We start from the raw sequence: 18,153 nt of genomic DNA, 5'->3' as shown, positions 1-18,153 counted from the left end.
CTCCCTACTCCTCCCCCTCTGCTCTCCCTCCTCCTCCCCCACCACTCTCCCTCCTCCTCCTGGCCTGTGTCCACTGCATTGCATTAGCCTGGCTCAAACCTGGAGGAGGACACACACACGCACAGAAACACACGCACACACACACATCCACACACACACATTGACACACAGACACACACACACCTACAGATAGACACAGACTATTTTAAATGTTACATGTGTTGGGCTAACATTTATTTCCCAAACATAACCTGAGTATTTATATTTCACCATAACCGCCAGCTGTGTGAAAATATCTAATGTAAACTATGTATCTGTGCAACTTGACTGCTGTTATCTTCTGTTAGGTTTAATGGTCGATGCCCAGATCCTCGTCCTTACAGACACATTCCTCTCCATGCTGTTACATGGATGTCCCTCCCTCTGCTCCCTGTTATGTTCCCAGACAGCCAAGGCAGAGTTGTAACTGCAAGTACTTTGGCTATTGTCTAAACCTGTGACAGTGCTGTGTGTCTGTGGCTAGAAGATTCATCCATGGTTATCCACAGGCGGTAGGGTTGGTGGTTGTATTTTCATATACAGAAGGTAGGTGTGTTGACCATGCATTATTAGTAAGGAAAGGGGAGGGGTCACATCCTGTGTAATTTACAGTAATCCCGCCCTCATTTCCTCACAGAGCGTACATTTCACATCATCCAGCGCAGAAGAAGTTGTTCTGTGAGTAGTATATGTTTCTTTCATTAACACTGAATGTACTAGAGTTTAAAATGTTAATATTAACTTGTTAGAGGGTGAAGATATGGTTATAAAACTCCATGTTTCATTGTGTAGCCAGGAAGTTAATAGGTTAGAGTAGAAGACACTCAAGTAGCTATAAACTTTTGCCCCGATCCTTTTTGTCTTCATTGAGAAACAGTGAACTTCTTTTGTTCAAATAAACACTGTTTGCAAGTGATCAAAGTGAAGTATACAACCACACTGTAGATTGCAGTGTTTTTACAAACAAATAGCTGGGATGGTCAATGTACAGTCATTGTTCATACAGTCTCTGATCAGAATGAACACTGAACAAGAAAAAGGTCATTTTCTCTTTCTTCGTGCAACAAATGTTCCAAAGGGAATAACATTCAGTTCTGTCTTCCTGTCTTTTCAGGGCAGGCTACTTCTCTTCATTCTTAGATGGCAGCTATGAATATAATAGAAGGTAATGAGACATTTGCTCTGTGATCAACTCAGGAATACAACTATTTTCAAGAGTAAACTGCAACATGTGTATTTCATCTTTTCAAAAATTCACTGTAGTAAACTTGCCGCACATTGAGTCTACATTTTGTATCAATACACGGTTTGTCCTAAAGTATTCACATTTTGTATGCGGTACGACTCGCCAGCATGTTGTATACACTGTGGAGGGAGAAGAGCAAAGCAGATCTTTTTTCCACAATAAAAGTATTCATCATGGGCAAAACTCTTGCAGGTTTCTGTACTCTCACAAATTCACACTGAAAAATAAACCATATGTTTGTGGTAGTTTTCCCAGAGATTTGTCCTATCAGTGATGATGTAACAATCCAGGCAAGCCGAGATTGCACCAAAAAGACGACAAATTGCATTCCAGCAGTATATGCCAGATGAATGTTATCTTTGGATGAATGTTGGGACCAGAGGTTTACCTGTAAAACAGTATAGCAAAAAACTCAGGGAGAGTTAGATGGATATAGAGTGGAATGGAAATGTGTGTATGAGAGTTGACTTTGAATGTGCCGGCACGGTGAATTTGTGAAGGTACCGAAATCTGCCCTACGTACGCCATCATATTTTGCACCAATTTTTTTCTAAAACATAAGGGGAAAACATTTTCACACTTGTTTAATCCTGTCCGCTCAGAGCCTAAATGACTGTCTGTGATTGGCTCGTTGATATCTTTGCCTCTCTTTTTCAACCCACCTGACAGAGGTCCAGTTCGTGGATAGACACAGGTCCGCTCTAATTCAGCGGGTTACTCTGCCAATCCTCATAGCGGATGACCTGTTGGGACAGGGCATGATCTCTGGTGAGCTGTACTCTCAAATTTTTGCTGCCACGACCAGCCAGGAGAAGATGAGAATTCTCTATGAAGGCTTACACACGGGAGGGTCAGAGGTTAAATCAGCCTTCTACGAGAGTCTTCGGAGAAATGACCCTCATTTGGTCAATGATCTGGGTAAATTCATTTCTAACTGTTACAGTTTCCAAGACTATTAGAATATATGGACTCGTTAGGTTGCACATTTGTAATTGTTCATAAAAATTGTTTAGCTACAAAATATGATATAATGAAGAGGAAAAAGGAGCTGTAGAAATACAAAATGGTGCTTCATATTGGTGCGTCCTCTTTAAAGGCTGAGGAAAAAGAACTAAGTCCCTGTTCTAAGACCACATTTTCATTATAACCCAAATGAGAATGTGTGGGATGTTTACCGTTTTATTTAATGGGTAGTAAATAAACACTGAATTAAAATGTTTCAGTTCCTTCAGAGGCGTCTTCATGTGCCACACAGAAATGCGTTTCCATTCCATTATGTGTTTGTGACTGGATGCACAGTGTGTTCTATCAAGATGCTCTAAACAAAGAGAAGACAGAAGGAGTGTGTAGTGAATATCCTGTGTAGTCAAAGGGTCTCTTCTCTACATTTCCAGAGCACTGACAAGGTGGAAAATACATCAAAATGGTGGAGACAATAACTGCCAGAGAGAACTCTCCTGTGCCAAAAACCTCCAGTTGTCTTTTGGATTCCCTCAGTTTTTTCGCTTGTATTTCTGTTTGCTTTTCCTTATTTTATAGACAATTTCTTCATCATCTGTTTATTTTATTTTGGACTTAAAAAACAACACGTCCATATATTTTCTTATTGTTCTTGTGTGTTGTGTTCAATAAAGAGATGTTTTAAATTATTATTTACAAAATAAAGAGCTATTTTAGACTGCACAATCTTTTCCTTTTTTATTTTCAACACTTCTTCCATGTTTTTATGTGGACCCCAGGAAGAGTAGCTGATACATGAATTGCTCCTATTGGGGATCTGAATAAATGAATAAACCTCTGAATGAATACAATTGAAACCACAATAGAAACAACTGAGTTTCTTAAGATAACTTCTGAATCCCTAAAATGTAATACTTCAGATTAGTGACAGCCCTCACAAGTGAATAATTCAGATTAGTGACAGCCCTCACAAGTGAATAATTCAGATTAGTGACAGCCCTCACAGGTGAATACTTCAGATTAGTGACAGCCCTCACAGGTGAATACTTCAGATTAGTGACAGCTCTCACAGGTGAATACTTCAGATTAGTGACAGCCATCACAGGTGAATACTTCAGATTAGTGACAGCCCTCACAGGTGAATACTTCAGATTAGTGACAGCCCTCACAGGTGAATACTTCAGATTAGTGACAGCTCTCACAGGTGAATACTTCAGATTAGTGACAGCCCTCACAGGTGAATACTTCAGATTAGTGACAGCCCTCACAGGTGAATACTTCAGATTAGTGACAGCTCTCACAGGTGAATACTTCAGATTAGTGACAGCCCTCACAGGTGAATACTTCAGATTAGTGACAGCCCTCACAGGTGAATACTTCAGATTAGTGACAGCCCTCACAGGTGAATACTTCAGATTAGTGACAGCCCTCACAAGTGAATAATTCAGATTAGTGACAGCCCTCACAGGTGAATACTTCAGATTAGTGACAGCCCTCACAGGTGAATACTTCAGATTAGTGACAGCCCTCACAGGTGAATACTTCAGATTAGTGACAGCCCTCACAGGTGAATACTTCAGATTAGTGACAGCCCTCACAGGTGAATACTTCAGATTAGTGACAGCCCTCACAGGTGAATACTTCAGATTAGTGACAGCCCTCACAGGTGAATACTTCAGATTAGTGACAGCCCTCACAGGTGAATACTTCAGATTAGTGACAGCCCTCACAGGTGAATACTTCAGATTAGTGACAGCCCTCACAGGTGAATACTTCAGATTAGTGACAGCCCTCACAGGTGAATACTTCAGATTAGTGACAGCCCTCACAGGTGAAACCAGAGAAAATACATGAACACAAACAGCCCATTCTAAGACACAAAGCCTTACTCATCAGGATGGGCCAATTTGATCAGCTTCTTCCCCCTAATCAAACACACATTCAGGGTTGCGCTGGTCCTGTGTGACTCAGTTGGTAGAGCTGTCTGTTTGCAGCAGTGTAGAAGAAAACAGTATCCATGCACTCATTCCAATAAGTCGTTCTGAATATGAGTGCCTCCTAATTACTTTCATCTGTGGTCAGCGACAAACCTTTGTATGATTCTCTCATGTTTGAATGTCACAGCTGTTTATCAAACCTGAGGGTGTATTTAACCATGAGTTACAGTGTGTTACTTCCAAATGTAATACATTCTACTTCTTTCCATTGCTGTCAATTAACAGTAACAACATTGTAGTAATTTATCTACACGTATTTTATAGTTTCTTCATGTGTATTTATATCTGTTATGTATAACCCGTGTCAGTGGTTTTCTACTTGTATTTACGTTTTGTTTATTTGGCAGACACTGTTTTCCAGAGAAACATACAGTTGGTGTATACATTATAAAACAGCTGTGGGACAACCTTGCAAATCAGAAGTAGCAAGCACTTTAACAAAAAAACATAAATAATCAGGTACAGGTGATGGTGGGGGGAGGGGGGGGGGTGACGGTGGGGGGGTCACATCCGGTGGGTGTTTAACATAAGACTCCAGTAAGGACCTCCCTCTCCTTAACACAAAGCAGAAAACACCAGGAAGTAGCAAGAAGGACTAACACAGAGTACAGTGAGTGTGAAAAAGTTTACGTTAATTTGTAGGAGGTATGATTAATGATTAGATAATGTGTAGAGTAATATATCTGCACCTTTCGCAGTGTAGTCAGGAAGTAGCTTGGAGCAGAAAACGCTCAAGCAAGCTACAAAGATTGGTTGAGACTGAAAGATAAGAGAGACCTGTAAACCTACAGTAATGGGGCTCTTCGATTTTTGAGGGTTCTGCCATCAGTTGTAGTTGATTAGTGATCGAAATAATCACTAAACAATTTACTACTATACTATATACAACAAAGAACATGTTAAGTTAGATGTAATTCTTTATATTGTGTATCTCTGATCAAAATGAATGTGAATCATCAAGTTTCTTGGTTTGACTAATTTCAGAGTTTCAAAAAGCCAGTAAGCTAACCATTCTCAGATGGCTGACACAACCTCAACAGATGCTGGTAATGTGACAAATTTGTTTTGTAACAATATAGTAAACTTGTCATGAAACTATAATATAATAATATAATATATTATGACAAGTTTAATATAATATATTAATCTTGTCATAAAATTGCAGAAATGTGTCATTCATCTTTTGAAACCACTGTAACCACTGGTGTTACCTTGATGTACATTTAGTCCGCCATGTTGTGTCCTTAGGTCCTAACCGGCAGGGGGTCCAGTTCGTGGATCAGCACAAAGACAAGCTCATCCAGAGGGTCAAGACACCAATGCCCATAGCAGATACGCTGCTTACACATGGCCATATCCACCAGGAGTGTTACTCTAAAATCTCCACTCCACAAATGACCAGCCAGGATAAGATGAGGATGCTGTATGAAGGCTTAGAAGAAGGAGGGGCAGCGGTTAAAGCAGCCTTCTATGAATGTCTCCTGATAAATTACCCTCACTTAGTCAAGGATCTGGGTACATTTCATTCTTAGTGTTGCAATTTCCAAGAACTACTAGAATACAGGGACCCACAAGGTTACACATTTTTTGGGGAAGAGTATGACATAAGACTAAAATGGAAAATGTTCCTGAATAAACCCAAGGACGTTGGGTTTATTCAGGTAAATTTGTAATTGAACCTAATCACAACTCAAAGGGCAATCTCTACGTATTCTCTTTTTACCCTATAAAACCAAAACAGAAAGTTAGAAAAGGTTTCTTCACACTTCCTGTCAGGCGTATGATCTGTTGAGCTTTCAGTCAGTCGACTTTTCTTGAAAAACAGCAACGGAACGGAAGACTACAAACCATTTAGAAATTACAGCACACTTTGTTCATAGTCGCCCAATTTCAGGATGCCGAAAGCATTTGGACAGATTAACATTGTGTGTGTTTGGGGTTATTGACCTGCTGCATAATAAACTTCAATCAAAGAGCTAAGAGGCATTTGGTTGTATCCAAGCACACCCATATGTTTATAAATGTATTCATACTAGAACAAACCAGATGTATAAATGTATTGTAAGAACGGGGAACCCACTGTTTCAAGCAGTAGAGGAGGAAGATGAGGAAGAGGAAGAAGTGTCACCAAAAACATCTAATAAGAATGTTTTTCTCTGCTAGAGATTTTTTCTGGGTCATAAAAAGTATGTGGGTCCATTGTAATAATATTGAGTGTAGGGTCCATTGTAATAATATTGAGTGTTTTTATGTGATTACAAAATAATACTTATTGTTTTAATACTTATATTAATACTAGGGATTGATGTTGGACTATAGCTACATAAATAAACTTTTTTTTTTTACCAATAAGCACCACCCAAATAAATGGCTTTAGTTTGTCTTTCAGGACCCTAAGACTTTTGTACAGTACTGTACTATATTTTCTGGCTTGGGATTGACTGGAATCTAAACAATTAAACTTAATTTTCATCTGATGGGAAGTGCACAGAAACTCTACACAATGTTTTAAATTTGCCTTTGGCTTTTTTGTGTAAAATGTGTAAGAAAGGGCAAAGGGGATTTTATTGTGTGGTAAAACTGTTAAGCAGACACCTTTATCCAAGTCTTCTTCAGGAAGGTCTTCATACGAACTTATTTTGGCAATTAAATGAGAAAACACCCAAAGCCTACTGTTTTTAATAGAAATAATTATACCTGTAGCTGTATGATGTTTTACGCTGTGTACCCAACAATGGGTTAATCCATTTTGTATCGAAGCCCATGAATGACAAATGTCAGTGAAAGGTTATTTGATGAGTAAATCATTTAATAGGATAGTTGAATACAAAAAAAAGTGTTCAATATTTTTTTTTGTCTACTATAAGCCAACAAAGTAAATTACAAAATAATTACTTTTATTATACCAGTTATCATTTACTCACCCTTTGTATTTTTCAACAACTAACCTTCCAAATCAAATTGTATTGAACATGATATTAACGTAATAATAAAGTGATAATAAAGTGTGTTGGTTAATCATAGGTTCTGGATCAACGCTGGATAATACTAGAAATCAACCAGTTGAACAAGGTGAGTTTTTAATCATTTTGATTTTTAAAACCATAATAGTACCACACCTAGGAATTATATTGACCACAGAATATTCCACTTTTCTGTAAATAAAAACATGCACATTCATTGTGTGTTTACTCTTCAGACATTGTGTAAATTGCAAAAAACTATTGTAAGTCAGCAAACTGAGTAACTTACTCCCCCTCCCACTATTGTGGAAAAGATCTGATATTAAACAACCTGATCAATAAGAACCGGGGTGCTTTTGTAAACTTAGCCTCAAAAACAGATAAAGGTTACAGGCTTATAATAGTAAATTCACATTTGCCTCTAAGGAGAAAAATCACCTGTGATGTCAGATGGAGCACAGTTACAGTTAACCTCCCTTGTTTCAGAAACAAAATCAAAGATAACATACAACCCAAATGAACAACTGGGTACTGGAGCAGGGGGAACCATTGTGTACAAGTAAGACAAGTAAAGGTTCCATTCTCCCAACGTCTGTGTGTCTAAGGGCCAAAGGAGGCTCAAGAAAGTCAATTATAGGAAATATGTTTATATGTATTTTCATTAAGAAAATATATAAAAAAAACATTCATGTATTAGACAAACTGTAATGTGAAGATTTAAAAGTAATATGAATGTGTGTGTGTAAGACAATGACCCTTTCTTTTATTTAGTAACTATCCTCTACCCTGCTCTGCCCTCCAGGGGTATGTTTGGGAACCGTCCTGTGGCTGTGAAAAGGATTCCTGTGACATTCCAGAAAATTGCTGAAAAGGAAGTTAAGCGTTTGCTTGAGGTGGACTATCACATTAATGTGGTCCAATACTTCTGGAGTGAGATGGATGGGGAGCACCAGAACATTGCCATCGAGCTGTGTGACAAATCACTGAAAGAGGTGAAGCCTCAATGACAACTCAACTGTCGTTTACTCAGAACTTTAACATTGTCCCTCGCTTTCTAAACCTTTTTGATATGCCCTGGTTTTGTCTCTTCTTTCAGTATGTGGAGAAGTCTAGTGGGGCTGAACGACAGTCAGAACAGATCATAGACCTGTTGAAACAGACCATGGAAGGATTGTCACATCTGCACTCTCACAATATAGGTAATGTTACGATAATGCTCTTTAGCCCACTTAGCTAGCCTTCTCATGATAATTACCTGTTCCAATATGCGATCGTGTCAGCATGGGCCCACATCGCTGTAGAGTGTTTCACCTGAGACTTTGCGTGTGGTGTTTATATTTTCATTAAGTGTGAGATCTGAGTAATGTACACAGTTGAACCGTACTGTTGACTGTGCCAACGGATCCACCTGATTTTTTCTCACCAGTCCACAGAGATGTGAAGCCCGCCAACATCATGTTGTCTTTCCCGGACGTCGGTGGCAAGGTCACAGTGAAGATCACAGACTTTGGTCTGGCGAAGAAGTTGTGCCCAGAAAGCAGCAGCATTACTTCAGGATTCAAAGGCACCGTGCATTGGTGTGCTCCAGAGCTCCTGCAAGGGGTCAGCAATGACAACCTTGTGAGTGGCCCCTGTTTTCATGACAAATGTTTCCTTTCTACATTACATTGTGATATATTTTTTAATCAACAGCCCATCAATAATATTTCCTTATACAGAATTGGGCCGTGACAGTGGCAGCATGGGCAGGTCCACTGACTCATTGGCACAACCAGTTACAGAGTGTAGAGAGACTATCCGGCTTTCACATAGCTAGTATGCATACGTTAAATCAAAGAATGAATACATAAATATATGACCCTAATTGAGGTAAAAGGAACAAACAGCCTTCTAAATGTTGGAAATTAAATACATTTAAAAGATCTGCCCCTAACCGTCGAATGACTGGGCCTAAACTTAAACCTCAGCTAACATTCAGGTATTTAGTAGCCAGTTTAACTGCCTGCTTCAAAAACAATACCTCTGCAAATGTGCAACACTGAACACTATTCCAGTTTTGGAATGAGATACAGTAGGAGGGTAGCAATTCTGGATTTTATACATATATATATATATATATACAGTTGTGCTCAAACGTTTGCATACCCTTATAGAATTGGTAATATATGCACCATTTTTAAAGAAAACATGAGTGAGCAGGCAAAACCCATATCTTTTATTTCATATGGGGTTCACATTCAACTGTAGGTCATAACAGAATGGCACAATCATTAAATAAAATGGAGCAACAAAGAAAAAATGAAATGACTCCTGTTCAAAAGTCTGCATACCCTTGGTTCATAATACTGTGTATTACCCCCTTTAGCATCAATGACAGCATGCAGTCTTTTATAGTAGTTGTCTATGAGGCCTGGTATTCTTGCAGGTGGTATAGCTGCCCTTCGGTCTTGGCAAAATGCCTCCAGGTCATGCAAAGTCTTTGGTTGTCTTGCATGAACCGCACGTTTGAGATCTCCCCAGAGTGGCTTGATGATATTAAGGTCAGGAGACTGTGATGGCCACTCCAGGACCTTCACCTTTTACTGCTGTAACCACTGTAGGGTCAACTTGGCCTTGTGCTTAGGGTCATTGTCGTGCTGGAAAGTCCAAGTGCGTCCCAAGCACAGCATTTGTGCAGAAGAATGCAAATTGTCTGCCAGTATTTTGTGATAACACACAGCATTCATCTTGCCATACATTTTCACTAGATTCCCGTGCCTGTGACGGTGAGGGGACGGACAGCCACGTCATCTCCCACTTTCCCCGGTTTCCTTTTCATTCTCGAAACACATCCCGGACTTGTCTCTGATTATCACCCACACCTGGTCCCAATACGGTCGATTGTATGTGTTTAAATGTTGCTCCTCTGCTCCCCTCATTTGTTGGTCATTGTTGCTTGTCTACGTTTGTTCATGTACGTGGTGAGTGGTCTGTTTTGCAAACTTATGAGCACAACTGTTGGGCAAGCATAAGGACTTTTGACAAGGGCCAAATTGTGATGGCTAGATGACTGGGTCAGAGCATCTCCAAAACTGCAGCCCTTGTGGGGTGTTCCCGGTCTGCAGTGGTCAGTACCTATCAAAAGTGGTCCATGGAAGGAAAAGTGGTGAACCGGCGACAGGGTCATGGGTGGCCAAGGCTCATTGATGCACGAGGGGAGTGAAAGCTGGCCTGTGTGGTCCGATCCAGCAGACGAGCTACTGTAGCTCAAATTATTGAAAAGGTTAATGCTGGTACTGATAGAAAGGTGTCAGAACACAGAGTGCATCACAGTTTGTTGCGTTTGGGGCTGCAAAGCCACAGACCAGTCAGGGTGCCCATGCTGACCCCTGTCCACTGCTGAAAGCACCTACAATGGGCATGTGAGCATAAGAACTGGACCACAGAGCAATGGAAGACGATGGCCTGATCTGTTGAATCGCGTTTTCTTTTACATCACATGGATGGCCGGGTGCGTGTGTCGCTTATAAACGATAAAAACAGCTGCACACTAATTTGCTCTGATGCAAAAAAAGAAAAACTGTCCAGGATGCACTATGGGAAGAAGGCAAGCCGGCAGAGGCAGTGAGATGCTTTGGCCAATGTTCTGCTGGGAAACCTTGGGTCCTGCCATTCATGTGGATGTTACTTTGACACGTATCACCTACCTAAGCATTGTTGCAGACCATGTGCACCCTTTCATGGCAACATTATTCCCTGATGGCATTGGCCTCAGCAGGATAATGCGCCCTGCCACAAAGCAAACACGGTCCAGGAATGGTTTGAGGAACACAACAAGCTTAAGGTGTTGACTTGGCCTCCAAATTCCCCAGGTCTCAATCCAATCAAGCATCTGTGGGATGTGCTGGACAAACAATTCCAATCCATGGAGGACACGCCTCGCAACTTCAAGATCTGAGGCTAACATCTTGGTGACACAGCACACCTTCAGCACACCTTCAGAGGTCTAGTGGAGTCCATGCTTCAATGAATCATGGCTGTTTTGGTGGCAAAAGAGGAACCTACACAATATTAGGAAAGTGGTCATGATGTTATGGCTGATCGGTGTATATACACACCACAGTTCAAAAGTTTGGGGTCATTTAGAAATGTCCTTGTTTTCTACAGAAAACCACATTTATTGTCCATTACAATAACATCAAATTGATCAGAAATACATTCTAGACAGTCTTTCTGTCATAAATAACTATTGTAGCTGGAACCAGATTATTATTTTTTTATGGAATATCTATAGTAAATAGGCGTACAGAGGCCCATTATCAGCAACCATCACTTATGTTTTCCAATGGCACTTTGTGTTTGCTAATCCAAGTTTATCATTTGAAAAGTCTAATTGATCATTAGAAAACTGTCTATGCAAATTCATTAGCACTGCTGAAAACTGTACCGATTAACGAAGAAATAAAACTGTCCTTCTTCAGACTAGTTGAGTATCTGGAGCATCAGCAATTGTAGGTTCGATTACAGGCTCAAAATGTCCAGAAACAAAGAACTTTCTTCTGAATCTTGTATACCGGTATCTACTTTTTTTCTGATAAAAGAAGGCAATTCCATGAGACAAACCACCAAGAAACTGAAGATCTTTTACTACGCTGTAATACTCCCTTCACAGAAGAGAGCAAACTGAATAGAAAGAACAGTGGGAGGCCCTGGTGCACAACTGAGCAGGAGGATAAAATACACTAGAGTGTCTAGTTTGAGAAACAGAAGCCACATAGGTCCTCAACTGGCAGCTTCATTAAATACTACCCACAAAACCCTAATCTCAATGTCAACAGTGAACAGGCGACTCTGGGATGCTGGCCTTCTAGGCAGAGTTGCAAAGAAAAATATATATAGTTTAGACTGGCCAATTAAAAGAAAAGATTAAGATGGGGAAGAAAACAGACACTGAACAGAGGCACATTGGAAAAAAGTGTTACAGATCACAAAGAATATCCGTGAGATGCAGACCGAATGAAAAGATCCTGGAGGAGTGCTTGATGCCATCTGTGGTGGGAGCAATGTGATGGTCTGTGGGTGTTTTGGTGGTGGGGAAGTGGGAGATTTGTACAAGGGAGAAGCGATCTGGAAGGACTGCTATCACTCCTTTTTTGCAATGCCATGCCATTCCCTGTCAATGTATATAGGTATTTGTAATGAAAATAGACACTGTACCAAAAGCGCTAATAATGGCATCCTGCTCTTCCTCTACAGACCAGTGCTGTGGACATATTTTCGGCCGGATTGGTGTTTTACTATGTGTGGACAGGAGAAGGGAAAAACGTATTTACTTTGATCGTTGATTTAGCAAAAGGACACTGCTTTGAAAAACTACAGGCAAATCATGGTAAGGCCATAGATTTTGTATTTGAAAAGTTGTATAGTTTCAGTTAATTATTAGACTGTCTTTTGTTTTAGTTTCATAAAGACATCCCTAAATATTTTGTGTTTGTTATTTTGTTTCAGTCTTAGTTTAGGTGCTAGACATCTTTTCCACTCGCTAACTTCTTTCATTTGCAATTTCTCAACTATGCTAACATATGGAAGTGTTTTAAAATGGAACCTATACATCATTTGATCATTTGACTGTGATGTTTAGGATCTACATATGTATGTATTAAATAATCATATTTTTATTAAGATTATTATTTTTTTTCGGAATTGCTGTGAATAATTTTCACTGCTACGGTGCATAGAAATACACAAGAATGTAGTGAAAAACAATTGCATACATGGCTAAAAAGATTATAAAAATATAAACTTTGCATAAATAAATATGATCATAAATCAAAGTTTCGTTAATACCTAATTTGGACCCTTTTTAATATCAAACAGTTGCTATTAGGTTAAAGTATAGATTCTTTAACCCTAAATGATCCTCATATGCACCATCGGCAGATTCAACAGTACCTGACTGACTTGTAGATTCAACAGTACCTGATGACTTGTAGATTTAACAGTACCTGACTGACTTGTAGATTCAACAGTACCTGACTGACTTGTAGATTCAACAGTACCTGACTGACTTGTAGATTCAACAGTACCTGATGACTTGTAGATTCAACAGTACCTGATGACTTGTAGATTCAACAGTACCTGACTGACTTGTAGATTCAACAGTACCTGATGACTTGTAGATTCAACAGTACCTGACTGACTTGTAGATTCAACAGTACCTGACTGACTTGTAGATTCAACTGTCCCTGATGACTTGTAGATTCAACAGTACCTGACTGACTTGTAGATTCAACAGTACCTAATGACTTGTAGATTCAACAGTACCTGATGACTTGTAGATTCAACAGTACCTGATGACTTGTAGATTCAACAGTACCTGATTGACTTGTAGATTCAACAGTACCTGATGACTTGTAGATTCAACTGTACCTAAAGACTTGTAGATTCAACAGTACCTGATGACTTGTAGATTCAACAGTACCTGACTGACTTGTAGATTCAACTGTCCCTGATGACTTGTAGATTCAACTGTCCCTGATGACTTGTAGATTCAACTGTACCTGATGACTTGTAGATTCAACAGTACCTGATGACTTGTAGATTCAACAGTACCTGATGACTTGTAGATTCAACAGTACCTGATGACTTGTAGATTCAACTGTCCCTGATGACTTGTAGATTCAACAGTACCTGATGACTTGTAGATTCAACAGTACCTGATGACTTGTAGATTCAACAGTACCTGATGACTTGTAGATTCAACAGTAGCTGATTGACTTGTAGATTCAACAGTACCTGATGACTTGTAGATTCAACAGTACCTGATTTACTTGTAGATTCAACAGTACCTGATGACTTGTAGATTCAACAGTACCTGATGACTTGTAGATTCAACGGTACCTGATGACATGTAGATTCAACGGTACCTAAAGACTTGTAGATTCAACAGTACCTGATGACTTGTAGATTCAACAGTACCTGATGACTTGTAGATTCAACAGTACCTGATGACTTGTAGATTCAACATCTTCCTCTTGATGTTTTTTTCCATCATATTGTGAATCTTTCGGGTGCTTTGGACTGTTTAACCTTTGACCAGATCGACGTTGCAAGTGAGAATTGCTTCTCAATCAGCTACATGTTTAAATAAAGCTGAAATAAAACAAAAAAGATAATGATGTATTTGTCGCATCCCATGTCAGCAGCAAGGGTAGAAAACCTACATGCTAGTATCATATGACTCTGTGTTTCCCAGACATCTTGATCAAAGACCTGATAGAACAGATGCTAAGCTTGGAGCCTGGGAAGAGGCCTTCTGCGGATGCTGTGCTCAAACATCCCTTCTTCTGGAGGAAGGACAAACAGCTGAAATACTTCCAGGTCAAAGCCCAATGACTTCAGAGTCAATGGCAGTTGCCTAAACATTAAGTCATTTTAGTAGTATTTATGAAAAAGGATTAATAAAGTGCAACTGCTACTGAGCATAATAGAAAGAGGGTGGCAATGTACATTGTTTATTCATTATTGTCTTCTCCTGTAGGATGTAAGTGACAGGGTTGTAAAAAAAGATCAACCAGACAACAAGCTTGATCTAGCAAGCTTAATCCAGAAGCTGGAGTCTGATGGGGAGAAAGTGGTGAAGAAAAACTGGATGGAACATATCACAGAAGATCTGCGGAAAGGTTAGTGAGATCAGTCTGAATGCCAACAGTATATTACGATGGTAACTTGTATTAAATGTAATATTTTAATTCGGTATCTTAATAGCATTGTCATTGGCTGTTTCCCACTTAAGACCTAGGCACCCGTCTGTATAAAGGCAAATGTGTGTATGATGGCCGCTCTGTTCAAGATCTTCTCCGAGCCATACGAAACAAGGTGTGTCTGTACAAAAACAGTTGCCTATATTTGTTATATTTGTTACACTCATAAAAGAATGCTTGCATGTTCAGGTATCAAAACGTTATGGATGAAAATAATATAAAAGGTAGAATCTGGTTTCTCCAAATTGACTGAACAAAAAAAACTATTCCCTAACAAGTCCCCAAAATATGACGGCAAACGATGACTCAAGAACATAACCCCAAAACATGACTGCACACGATGACTCAAGAACATAACCTCAAAACATGACTGCAAATGATGACCCAAGAACATAACCCCAAAACATGACTGCAAACGATGACTCAAGAACATAACCCCAAAACATGACTGCAAACGATGACTCAAGAACATAACCTCAAAAGATGACTGCAAACAATGACCCAAGAACATAACCCCAAAACATGACTGCAAACGATGACTCAAGAACATAACCTCAAAAGATGACTGCAAACGATGACTCAAGAACATAACCCCAAAACATGAATGCAAACGATGACTCAAGAACATAACCCCAAAACAAGACTGCAAACGATGACTCAAGAACATAACCTCAAAACATGACTGCAAACGATGACTCAAGAACATAACCTCAAAAGATGACTGCAAACAATGACCCAAGAACATAACCCCAAAACATGACTGCAAACGATGACTCAAGAACATAACCCCAAAACATGACTGCAAACGATGACTCAAGAACATAACCTCAAAAGATGACTGCAAACAATGACCCAAGAACATAACCCCAAAACATGACTGCAAACGATGACTCAAGAACATAACCTCAAAAGATGACTGCAAACAATGACCCAAGAACATAACCCCAAAACATGACTGCAAACGATGACTCAAGAACATAACCTCAAAAGATGACTGCAAACAATGACCCAAGAACATAACCCCAAAACATGACTGCAAACGATGACTCAAGAACATAACCCCAAAACATGACTGCAAACGATGACTCAAGAACATAACCTCAAAAGATGACTGCAAACAATGACCCAAGAACATAACCCCAAAACATGACTGCAAACGATGACTCAAGAACATAACCTCAAAAGATGACTGCAAACAATGACCCAAGAACATAACCCCAAAACATGACTGCAAACGATGACTCAAGAACATAACCTCAAAAGATGACTGCAAACAATGACCCAAGAACATAACCCCAAAACATGACTGCAAACGATGACTCAAGAACATAACCTCAAAAGATGACTGCAAACGATGACTCAAGAACATAACCCCAAAACAAGACTGCAAACGATGACTCAAGAACATAACCCCAAAACATGACTGTACTTTTTGTGTATACCATACTACCCCATTAACCTGCTCAGCTTATTTAGTCTGTTAAAGATGCAGTGCTCATTTTTGCCAATAGTTGTAAATGTGGCTCTGTCAACACAGAGAAGGCCCAAGAAATGTTAATTAGAGATGGTTAGGGCCATGTTATGAAAATTAGGTGCTAACAAACTTGATATTTCATGACTAACGGATGTATAGTAGGGATATAGTGATGGATAAATATTTTTAAAAAATGACACATCTAGCCCAAAATAGGAGTTTATAATATTTATTTGCTAATCGGAGAACTCCCGAACTGCATTTCTAAGGGATTAAATGTGAGTGACATTCTATAAGCATGATGTTGTTTCCCATAGGCACACCACTACAACGAGTCTCCTAAGGAGGTGCAGGAGTCCCTGGGCTCCCTCCCCGATGGATTTATGCAGTACTTCACCTCCCGCTTTCCCCTCCTGCTGCTCCACACCTACCAGGTCATGAGCACCTGTGCAGAGGAGAACACTTTCCGAGATTACTACCCGAAGTCCAAGGAGGTTCTGATGGCCGAGGAGAACTGCATCCCAGCCCAAAACCAAACGGCACAATGATAACCAGCCTTAGATGTGACAACAACCAAGACATCACATCCCAAAGACATCACATCCCAAAGACATCACATCCCAAAGACATCACATCCCAAAGCCATCACATCCCAAAGCCATCACATCCCAAAGCCTTCACATCCAAAGCATCCCCACTGGACTATAATGTGAAGTCAGTGTTGCAGTCATATTAATCTGTATTGCTTTAATTGTTTATTTTAACAATAACCTGTAATATCAACTACATCCATTCCTTTTATTAACGAAACACACACAATGATGTCATTCAATGCCTTTCCTGATCCGTTTGATCACAAGTACTGTTGTGTACCTGTATTAACTGCACCTGTTTGAACTTGTTACCTGTATAAAAGACACCTGACCACACACTCAATCAAACAGACTCCAACCTCTCCACAATGGCCAAGACCAGAGAGCTGTGTAAGGACATCAGGGATAAAATAGACCTGCACAAGGCTGGGATGGGCTACAGGACAATAGGCAAGGAGCTTGGTGAGAAGGCAACAACTGTTGCCGCAGTTATTAGAAAATGGAAGAAGTTCAAGATGACGGTCAATCTCCCTCGGTCTGGGGCTCCATGCAACATCTCACCCCAGTCCTCATCTGTCCTATGTCCCCAGTCCTGTCCTAGGTCCTCAGTCCTCATCTGTCCTAGATCCCCAGTCCTGTCCTAGGTCACCAGTCCTCACCTGTCCTAGATCCCCAGTCCTCATCTGTCCTAGATCCCCTGTCCTAGGTCCTCAGTCCTCATCTGTCCTAGATCCCCAGTCCTGTCCTAGGTCACCAGTCCTCACCTGTCCTAGATCCCCAGTCCTCAAGATCTCACCTCGTGGGGCATCAATGATCTTGAGGAAGGTGAGGAATCAGCCCAGAACTACACGGCAGGACCTGGTCAATGACCTGAAGAGAGCTGGGACCACAGTCTCAAAGAACCATTAGTAACACACTACGCCGTCATGGATTAAAATCCTGCAGCGCACGCAAGGTCCCCCTGCTCAAGCCAGCGCATGTCCAAGCCCGTCTGAAGTTTGCCAATGACCATCTGGATGGTCCAGAGGAGGAATGGGAGAAGGTCATGTGGTCTGATGAGACAAAAATAAAGCTTTTTGGTCTAAACTCCACTTGCCGTGTTTGGAGGAAGAAGGATGAGTACAACCCCAAGAACACCA

General features: G+C 40.2%; 2 protein-coding genes across 2 annotated transcripts; both read left to right on the top strand.

The window, feature by feature from the left end:
- The first annotated feature begins 661 nt into the window (after nucleotides 1-661).
- LOC117594511 (NACHT, LRR and PYD domains-containing protein 1b allele 3-like) lies at nucleotides 662-2,913 on the top strand. The gene is made up of 4 exons (XM_034292285.1): nucleotides 662-717; nucleotides 1,154-1,204; nucleotides 1,955-2,203; nucleotides 2,680-2,913. Exons 2-4 carry the CDS (start codon nucleotides 1,180-1,182, stop codon nucleotides 2,685-2,687), a joined length of 282 nt encoding a protein of 93 aa, XP_034148176.1. The 5' UTR covers nucleotides 662-717; nucleotides 1,154-1,179; the 3' UTR covers nucleotides 2,688-2,913.
- A 1,897-nt stretch (nucleotides 2,914-4,810) lies between these two features.
- LOC105008270 (serine/threonine-protein kinase/endoribonuclease IRE1) lies at nucleotides 4,811-17,240 on the top strand. The gene is made up of 13 exons (XM_034292284.1): nucleotides 4,811-4,852; nucleotides 5,227-5,288; nucleotides 5,491-5,757; nucleotides 7,267-7,314; nucleotides 7,692-7,764; nucleotides 8,008-8,197; nucleotides 8,302-8,404; nucleotides 8,632-8,825; nucleotides 12,441-12,573; nucleotides 14,440-14,564; nucleotides 14,725-14,866; nucleotides 14,980-15,062; nucleotides 16,739-17,240. Exons 2-13 carry the CDS (start codon nucleotides 5,261-5,263, stop codon nucleotides 16,967-16,969), a joined length of 1,617 nt encoding a protein of 538 aa, XP_034148175.1. The 5' UTR covers nucleotides 4,811-4,852; nucleotides 5,227-5,260; the 3' UTR covers nucleotides 16,970-17,240.
- The last annotated feature ends 913 nt before the right edge of the window (nucleotides 17,241-18,153 follow it).

Source organism: Esox lucius, chromosome 5 (assembly GCF_011004845.1).
Source record: "Esox lucius isolate fEsoLuc1 chromosome 5, fEsoLuc1.pri, whole genome shotgun sequence".
In the NCBI taxonomy this organism is placed as follows: domain Eukaryota; kingdom Metazoa; phylum Chordata; class Actinopteri; order Esociformes; family Esocidae; genus Esox; species Esox lucius.
Note: the sequence above shows the minus strand (reverse complement) of the source record. Positions and strands in the feature narration are given on the sequence as shown.